The sequence below is a fragment of the Anoplophora glabripennis genome, unplaced genomic scaffold (genome assembly GCF_000390285.2).
Source record: "Anoplophora glabripennis isolate ALB-LARVAE unplaced genomic scaffold, Agla_2.0 scaffold284, whole genome shotgun sequence".
In the NCBI taxonomy this organism is placed as follows: Eukaryota; Metazoa; Arthropoda; class Insecta; order Coleoptera; family Cerambycidae; genus Anoplophora; species Anoplophora glabripennis.
Genome location: NW_019416385.1, coordinates 235860 through 246445, shown reverse-complemented (window position 1 = coordinate 246445; position 10586 = coordinate 235860). Strand labels below are relative to the sequence as shown.

Sequence of the window (10586 nt, the reverse complement as noted above, 5' to 3'; positions counted from 1 at the left end):
CGGAGCGAGCCCTCATCGTCAGGAAGGTTAACTTCAAGCCCTATAACCCAATAACACTAAGCGCTGCGAGCCCTAATCGTCAGGAAGGTTAACCCCAAGCCCTATATGTCTGGAAGGTTAATCCCAAACCCTATAACCCCACAACACTAAGCGCTGTGAGCCCTAATCGTCAGGAAGGTTAACTTCAAGTCCTATTACCCAATAACTCTAAGCGCTGCGAGCCCTCTAAGGCTCGTAGCGCTTAGTGATATTGTGTCGAGCCATGGTTTAATAAGGTAGCTATACTGATCATCTTTAATCGACGATATCTCTGCGAAAAATAAAGCTTTTTACAAATAAAAAAATGCGTTTTGAAGGGGAGAGACAGTAGTTTCCAATGATATTTTCAGTTTTTAGAAAAAAAAATTTTTCGTCAAGTTACATAACCTTGAAAATAGCAAAAATACGTGTTTTTTGCACTTTTAGGTTAGAATATCTCGGAAACCTAGGGTGATTGATCAATCCTGAGGCCAGATTCTGAGTGTGTAGTGTCTGATCTCTGGAATTTTTTCCTTGTTGGACTGTGTTATTATTCTATCATATAATCACCAAATATATCCAAAATTCATAATATATTCAAATTCATTCTCGCTCAATAGCTATTTTTTCTACAAAAACGTAGTTTTACTGTCTCAAAATAATTTTAAAAACAACAATTATGTAGTTTTGCTATTGATAATATATAAATAATTTTCAGTTTTTTTAAAAACAATCTACTAATATTCAAACTGACCATTACCAGCCAATGAAGTACCTGTGTGTTAATCCTCGTACTGTAGGTATATGTTTGTACATAAAAAATGCGTTTTTCAATTATTAGGTTTTGTAATTTTTTATTTTGAGTTATATGTTTTATAAAAATATACATATAATTGTTTAAAATGTAAATTGAAAGCATTGGTACAAGAAGAGGATTACTTAATTATTGTTCTAAAGAATACTCGTTAATACACTCTGCCAGTTTCAGAGCAGTTTCAACAGGTGTTGTCCCTTGTTGGGAACATTTGTTAGTAATTCTCTCCAGTTCTGCTGCATCAGAGTAGTATCTGGAAAATTTCTCTTTAACCATGTTTTTGTTGATACTGCCATCTTGGTTTATAACACCAGCCTTAGTAGATATACAAAGTAAATGAGCGCCTACTTTAGCTCTGTCGGTAATTTCTCCTTCGTCAAGTGCCTTCATAATATTTTCGTCCAAATGGGTTGCTTTGTCGGCTTGGCATTCTTTGTGGAGGTCTCTATTAATTGCAGTTCCAGTAACCTGAAGATTATTATAAGGTATTATGTGGATATTTGTAAAGCAGCAATTCTATAATGTTTGATATAAAATTTTAAAATAAAGTGCATATGAAATATAATAATATTATTATTAATAGATTATATTGTACAGGGTATCCAGAGTACAAATTCTTGGGATAAAAATGAAACAATTTAGCTAAGTATTCTTTTATACTTTATTTCCAAATTCATTTTCAAACAACTTTCATATTCTTTATTCCATTTAAATCATATTTGATATGTTATACTTGTAAGGTGACCCATCGAAGGCGGATTCTTCCATGGCTCCGCTAATATTAATTTATATATTAATATAAGAAAGAATTTAAAATAAAAACTGCGTCAAATTAGTCGCTACACATTTCCAAAATATTTTCGATTATACATGATTCTTCGTTTCTCTAGGCATTATCTAACTTTATTTTTCAAATAGAATTATTGCATTTGTTAATATGCCGTTGAATTCAATTAGTATGTAATATATCCTAATATACGATAACATACCTTAATAAAATCGAAAATAAATCAAATATTGCATCTGTCTACCAAATATAATACACATAAAGTTCTATTACAAATTCCCTTATTGAAAATTTAAATTTCTGAGGTCCGCAGCTACTATCTCAAATATACTCTAAGCTCGTAAGGTTTGGAAAAAATTCGATAAATCATTATTGAAGGGTTTTGACAGGAAATCCTCAGATACGTCAACTTTAGTTTATAAAATGTCCCTTTTTTCAGTCATCAACTTTTTTTTGTTTTGTTTGTTTTTCAACTATGACGTCATCGGCAATTTTTTTAAATGGCAACCCATATTTTTTTCCACGAATTTCGATAGAGCACATTTTTCTGAGTACGAATATGTCAAAAATATATGACCTTCAAGATGGAAGTTTTCGAAATATTCGGTTCCAAAGTTTCAAGAATGCATTATACAAGCGATGACAAAATACTAATCATTTATCAAGGAAGCGCTGGAAAAATTACAGTTTTGACAGTTGTTAGAATTTTGAAGTTTGTCCTCGCAAGTTTGTGTTTTATTTTAAGTTGATTAATCATTATTCGATCAGAATTCATTTTATTTGAAAATGGCCCGTCGTTTGAGTGAAAGGGAAAGAATCGAAATTTTGATGATGATGGGTTACGGGGACAGAGCTCGCACATAAATAGAAGTTTACCGTTTATTTAACTACAAATATCCAAACAAAGAACCAATTACACAGTCCACCATTAGTAAAATAGAGCAAAAGTTTTTAGAAATGGGTCATGCGAGAAATCACCCTAGAACGGGTCATCCACCAGTACAAGAAGGTGTTAAATTGAATGTTCTACTAGAGCTTCAAGAAAATCCCCATTTACCCACCCGCCAAGTGGCGGCAAACAACGGAATAGTTCAAAGCTCCGTCTTAAAATATTTGAAATTGTACAAATGGCATCCGTATAAAGTGGTTTTGGTCCAAGAATTAAACGAAGATGATTCTGACCGTAGGTTACAGTTTTGTGAAGCCATGTTGCAACGCCTGATTGATGACGACGGATTCTTACGCAATATTGTTTTTTCTGATGAGGCTACCTTTTATCTCGACAGCACAGTAAACCAGCAAAACTGTAGATATTGGTCTCCTGAAAATCCACACTGAAAAATGGAAACTCATAGTCAGTTTCCACAAAAAGTTAACGTTTGGGCTGGCCTTGTTGGTAACCGTATTTTAAAGCCATTTTTCTTTGAAGGCGCATTAACAGGAGAAAAATATTTTGAATTTTTAAGAGACGATTTAGTCCCTGCACTTACGGTGCTTTACCCAAATGACGTCGATCCCGATCTGCCCAGTAACACGACACATATTATTACTTACTCTGTGAACACGATATGGTACCAACAAGACGGTGCACCACCTCATTTTGCAGTGATCGTTCGTGACTATTTGAACCAAGTATTTTCTAACCATTTGATTGGTCGAAGGGGAACTATCAAATGACCCCCTAGATCTCCGGATCTCACTCCCCTATACTGCTTTTTATGGAGCCATTTAAAGAGCAAAGTCTATTTTAATAGACCAAATACCATTGAAGAATGAAAGGACAGAATTCGCAATGAAATTCGAGCCATTCAACCAGATATTCTTGATAAGGATCTGCACAAGTTTCAGTGGCGGATGGGATATTGCCAAAAAGTCAATGGAGGTCACTTTGAAAATTTCCTGTAATTTTCTTCTTTACATTTGTACAGAAACCTTTTTTCATTTGTTAAAATTGTTGTTGACTGATTATTACTTAAAAAATTGAACAAATTACTCCTAAAATCTCTTAAAATGTTCGATAAGCTTTTAAAAAACTTGACCCACCCGATACCTTGTACATGGTACATTCTTGAAACTTTGGAACCCAATAGACAGTTTAAGTTGTGTCCGATACGTGAACATATACGTAGAATTTGACCGTTGCGCATGCTCAAATTTGTATCATGATCATCTACAATCAACTTAAACAGAACTGTCTATTATCTCGAAAACTTCCATCTTGAAGGTCATACGTTTTTGACATATTCGTACTCAGAAAAATGTGCTCTATCGAAATCCGTGGAAAAAAATATGGGTTGCCTTTTAAAAAAATTGTCGATGACGTCATAGCCCAAAAACAAATAAAACAAAAAAAAGTCGATGGCTGAAAAAAGTTACATTTTATAAACTAAAGTTGACGTGTCCGAGTATTTCCTGTCAAAACACTTCAATAACGATTTATCGTATTTATTCTAAGCTTTACGAGCTCAGTGTATGAGGTACAACCATATCTTATCTCGTTTAGTTCCGGAGATAACTTCAAGGATGCTTTGATGGTTTTTCACAGAATATCAGTTAACACTAACGATAAGTTTTAGACCTAGCATTTGCAGGAATGCAAAAAACACATAAATGGTTATTATAGTTGAAAAAATATAAGTAGGCTGATTTAAACCTGATGGATTATTTCGTAAGGCACAGTTAAACAAAAATTGCCAGTCAATACCCTTGAAAATCTAAGAGAAAGAATACTCCAGGCATGTCAAGAATTAACTCCACTTCAATGTCACTATACGGGTGTACCGTTCATGTTTAAAAAAAACTTGTGTGCAAGTTCCTCATGTGAAAATAATGGGAGTAGTTCATGTAACGTTTTTTTCTTAGACGCCCTGTTTTCGAGATAGAGTGTATTGAAGTTGTTACTTTAAAAATGATTTTCCCTAATTATTGTCTTTAAATCGACTAAAGATAATAATGTCAAAATTTGTACACAACAACACAAACATCAACCGTGCGTTAAGAATAATGTGCAAATAGTTTCTTTCTGAAAAGCAGTGTCGCCAAAACAGATAATTGGAGGGGTAAAATTGAAAAACAATATGTTATATGTCAAAATTTCTTACATTTCTAAGCGGTTTTGTAAACTCTAAAGCATAGTATAAAAAAGGTATATTTGTCGAAATTCGCCAGCATGTAGGTACGATTTTCGAGAAAAATTAAGTTGCATTTTTTTGGTTACATAAAGCTGCACAAGTACATTAACAAAATATTAAATCGAAAGGGGACGTTACCATTGAATGAGCTGAAGACATTTAGCTACCAATTTAACAATATAATTTTAATTTCTTATGTATCACATAAAACAGTTAAGTTGTAAAACATTTTATTAACTTAAAGAAATAAAAAAATTAAAATTTATTTTAAGTTTAAGCTTGTTGTAAAATAACATTTGAAAAAGTAAACCAAAATAAACAAATTATGGAATTAATTACCCATCTATTAATAACTAATTTTAGATTTTGTAAACTACTAAGTACACTACTACTACTAAAATAAACAATTATTGAATGGACTGAATTGTTGGACACGAAAGCTTAAAAAAGTGACAAGAACAGAAAAATGTTAGGAAACAGACTCGGAGGCAGACAGAACAAAATAGCTGCACAATTAAATAAATGAGCAAAACTCGAAATAGTACAGTAGATGCTGAAATTGTTCCTCATTTGCTTCCACACAACTAAATTTTTCTTGAAAATGTACATGCTACCGAATTTCGACAAGTTACCTTTTTTTGTAGTATGCTTTAGAGTTTACAAGACCATTTAGAAATGTAACAAATTTTAACTTTAACATATTTTTTTTTTGGATTGTAGGTACCCCTCCAATTACCTGTATCGGCGACACTGCTTTTCTAAAAGAATCTGTTTGCACATTATTCTTAACGCACTGTTGATGTTTACTCGTGTACAAATTTTGACATTTTTTTCTTAAGCCGATTTTAAGATAATTAAATAAAAAGATTTGGAAAGTAACAACTTCCACACACTGTATCTCGAAAACAGAGCGTCTAAGAAAAATAACGTTACATGAACTACCCCCCATTATTTTCACATGAGGAACTTGCACATAAGTTTTTTTGAAACATGAACGGGACACCCTGTATAATTAGAAGATGTCGAGCTTACAAGTCCGAATAAATCATTTTGAACATAGTAATTTCTAAAGATTTTATTTTCATTTTGTTATTACTTGTTTATGTTCCATTTTTAGTTGTGTTTTAATAACTTTCATTTTATGAATATTGCTGTTAAACGTCTTATTTAATTCCATCAACAAAGTAACAGATTTATCTATTACACGTAAAAAATAAAAAAACTTTATGGTTAAATTACTGGAACCTACGCACGTCCCTACTTAATAAAAATTCTGGATTACCCATATTAATTATCATATCAATAATAAATTGATAGTAGTAACTGTATTAAACAAAATAAATGCATGATAAATAATAGAAAATAAAGACAAATATTAGAAACTATGGTAAATATAAAAACAATAAAATTGTAGAGACAAATTTAATTACTGTGAACATTGTCCAACGTTACAGGTACACCACAACCAATCCATATCTGATAATAATGAATGTCTATCTATGTTTTTGAAATAAACAGTAACGTGTTTAGAATAAATCTGAATTTGCTATGACACAGTAGCAAACACAAGAAAAACTCAAAATATATTTTTTGTCTAAGACAAAATATTACATTCAAAAATTGTACCAATTGCCTACCCTTATCTCCACCACGGATGGCTTTATTACTACAGTAGGATTAAAATTAACATATAAAAACTATTCAAGTGGAAAACAAAACAGAGATGTATTTTTTGGAATAGAAAAGAATTTTATGAAAGCAAAGGAAAATAATGAGTTCCAAAAATACCTATTTAAGTTGCCCTTTGTTTAAATGCTTGATATTTTTGTTTTTTATAAAATTAATAAAGCAAGGAGTAATAAATTATGTACTCAGGTCAACATCACAACTTTATCAGTAGTAAATTTGTCTAACAAAGCGGCATTCTACACGTGTTATTTCAAGTGCATGTCATAGAGAAAGTTAAATAACGAACAATACTTTCTTTTACTAAAAAAATATAAACAATAATGTAATTCAGTACCTATACTATACATATATAAAAACGTTTAAAATAAATATTAATAAACATATAGTAATAAGTATTAAACAGTGTACAACACACGTATAAAAAAGTACCGAATATCAAAAGACTCAATTTCTCTTTGATTTAATCTTCATACTGACCTCCCATTTTAATATAGTAAATAATAAAACATTTCATTCCTACTGAAATAAATACAACCCCGAGTGAAGATTACCATGTCGGACCAGCTTGGAAGTAGATTATTATATTTAATTATTCAAATATTTCATCAGTAGATGTAGAACAGTCGCTCTCTTCAGATTAAGATATTTTATCACTGCCACGAATAAGTTTCGCTGATACAAGGGTAGAAATATACCTGATGATGCGATCTATAACGGATCCCATCCAGATTGTGGAACCGATAGCAACGATGAGTAAAACAATTTACGTGTTTCACACATACAATGACATAAATCTTATAATCATTGTTCACTTAGTTTTATGTTGATGATCCGCACCGCACGTTTTTGGTGCGCGGCCAATTATGACAGCTCTACTTATTACTGAGACATATGGCGACAAACTATTTAATCAGAAGTTACACCAAATTTTACTTAAATATCTCTACTCACTTTCAATATACCTATCAAATCAATAGCATTATTCTTTTGGAATCTTGAACACACTGTATCTCGAAAACGAAATGTTTCCGGGTCTATGTTTATATACATACATTTTTTTTACTTTTTTTGACCACAGGAAAACTTCTTCAAAGCATGTTAACTTAGTCCTGAAACACCCTGTATAAATAACTCTCCTAAAACTTTTCTGGTAAGGTAAAACTAAATTTATTTATAAAATAAGTAAGTGATAAGATGACTGATCTTATTGGAATAAAGATTTATTTATTCAAAATACATGTTTTTAACATGCATCCATTATGAATGGATTTTCTGGTTACACATCTCATCTCATTTTAAAAATGGCGCTAACGAAATTGAAGTGCAGATTTGAGTTAAATGTTGATGTCGTTTACAAAATGTCCGTTGGTTGTTCTTGAAGCAATCACACCAGATGGTATAATGATTTGCCATGATCATCTTTTCACTCCCAATCATTATTATTTACAACGGCAATTCCGATAAAAAAAGAAACTGTAATCACAAAACAAATATAAATTATAGAACCCACGAAACGACTTTGCATATACGGGCCAACCATAGATTCCTTGTGCGAAAATAATGGAACTTTCCTTATGCCATCTATTTCAATATTTTTTACAAGTTTCTAGGAACAATTTTAAATAAAAGCATAGCATTATGGAAAAATATCTTTTAGTAGATATTTCCTTAGAAATATTTTATATCCTAGGTTATACTACAAACGCAGATGCAGACATAAATTTTAGAATACTAGAGGACAATAATGTACAATAAAATTTTACTACGGTAAAAGTATATATTTTGTTGTAGAAATACACGAAAATAGTTTTATACATTATTACAATTGTGACAGTCTTTTGGACAAAATAGAAGACCACTCACAATCCTTTTTTCAAGACATTTTTTTTAAGTATACGCAAGTTCTGGTATATCAAGTTTCATTTAAGTAGTAGATTTGTTGCCAACTTTGAACTAGCTAAACGAAGTAACTTTGGATTGGTTTAATTCGATTTATTTTAACTGCAACCCTTTGTAGTAACTCAATAAACACGGATTTTAGGGACACTATTTATATGTATGTATTTTACATAATAAAAATAAACATCAGATAAATATTACATCCTTACTATAATCCACAAAAAACATGATTAACTATGATTTAATTGATTAAAGGAAACTTTGTTGTAGACAATTATATTAATTCTTGCCTAAAATCGCTATTGTTTCATAATAATGGATGAGGTGGAATATTTTAACTGACAGTTTAGATATTTCGAAATATGAACGGAAGAAAACATGCGATAACTGAACACAAAGTTTTAATTTGACCAATGAACATCTTTGTAGTATTATATAAATAACCCATAATGAATGTAAACGAAAATTTGTATGAAAACGAAAAAATTAAGGAAATATTGAAATTGATTTGAAATTTCAATGTTGACTTACCAAGCCGCAAAAGACAGAAACACACACAATCAACGCTAAAACCTTCATGATTTGTTGACTATTAAACTATTTTTATTATGACATATCATTGCAGAGAGCTGATGTTCTTATATAGGGGAGCTAAATATCTTATCATTTGAAAACATTTTTAATTAGACAGAATTCGATATAATCGGTCAATAGCTCGCCAGATTGAGACAAAAACTTGTTCTAAATTCATTTGTTATGTAATACACCGGTGCGGTGGGATAATTTCAATAGCTCTTACAGGTTTATAATTCCTTTTTTTTACTACTTGAAAAATCGGCATTGCTCTAATGAGAAGTAATGTCTCCCTCCCTAGGTAAATACTGATATTAAAAAAACGCCTAGGTAAATAATGAAGAATTTTCTATATTTTCTATACAGAAACTTTTTAACTTAAGTCTAAATAAAAAATAAATAAATAAACTCAAAAAGTCAACACTGGTAAGAAGGAAATTATAAAAGAATTATTTGAAATTATAATTGTACCGTTATGGCAAATTATTTATAATCCTGCATTTCCTGTTTTAATAGAACACTTGCATATTTATTTTCGTATTATGAATAATTTTCGTATTTTGTGAACATTCATTGGCACTTATCAATAAATCACCTGGAAGTTTTCTAGGACAGTATCTTGATATGCAAAGGAAGTGGAAGAGGTACTTAAATTTTCATTGGATAAGGTAGGTTTTTGTACTACTAATTTAGCAATTCTCTTCTCATCAGATATTGTATCCTCAATATATTATTCAGCCACTGTACCGACTTTCACCCATTTTCTGGCAGAAGTGTTGCCGAGCTGCGTCCTAGAGAATGACCAGAATAACATTTAGGATTTTCGAATTTCATATATTGAGCCATGACATAAAGTACTTCACGAATAGTATTGTATATTTTACATGTTTACCTCTCTATAAAATAAAAAGTTTTCTAATGTCTAATATGTTGACCTGTTAGCTAGGTATTTTTTAACAACATTAATCCATTGTGGCTCAACAATAACAAACTTCCTAGATGTTTCATTCTTTGAAATAGGAATGTCTAAATCATCAATAACCATATTGTAAAGTTCATGTGTTCTGCAGGTACCTGCCATTCCAATAATCACAATAGACTACAATATACGTAATTTTTGTAAAAAGATAAACACAAATTTGCAAAGTATGCAGTGATTATGTTCCTATTAGGTTAAATCATACTGGGCGTCCATTTTACCACAAGCCTTTGTGAATATTCTTCGCTGCATTCAAAAGAATTTTTCTTGATTCAGTAGATAATAAGAGTCACCAAACTGCTGTTGTCGCTGGTACAGTGAATGATACATTCATCGGTTGCACCTGTACTTTTTTAGGCAATGGTGAAAAATCTGTTCGGAATCCATATATGAAAAAAAGGGAAAAAATTACATATAGGCAAATAGTCCGGACGGTATCTGTTTCAAAAAGCCATATTTGGGTGAATCGTATATCCACGGAGATTTTTGGCTTTATGGTTTTCAAATATCACTAGAAATGAAAATTTTTCTATGCGCATAAAAAAAACGTGGGCTTAACTTTTGGGGGCACAATATGTTAAAAAAATTCGAAAAATGTCATATTTTTCTTCCTATTTAATTATGTATCTTTTCAAGAGTTGATTTTAGGCGAAAATGGAAGAGGAAAAAAATGTTTGCAATTAAATTTTTTACAAA

General features: G+C 31.1%; 1 protein-coding gene across 1 annotated transcript; it reads right to left on the bottom strand.

The window, feature by feature from the left end:
• Window positions 1–855: 855 nt before the first annotated feature.
• Window positions 856–8972, bottom strand: LOC108906305. Its single transcript, XM_018709530.1, has 2 exons — window positions 8870–8972; window positions 856–1300 (listed from the first exon to the last, which is right to left on the bottom strand). The coding sequence occupies exons 1-2, from the start codon at window positions 8915–8917 to the stop codon at window positions 962–964; spliced, it is 387 nt and encodes a 128-aa protein (XP_018565046.1). The 5' UTR covers window positions 8918–8972; the 3' UTR covers window positions 856–961.
• Window positions 8973–10586: the final 1614 nt, after the last annotated feature.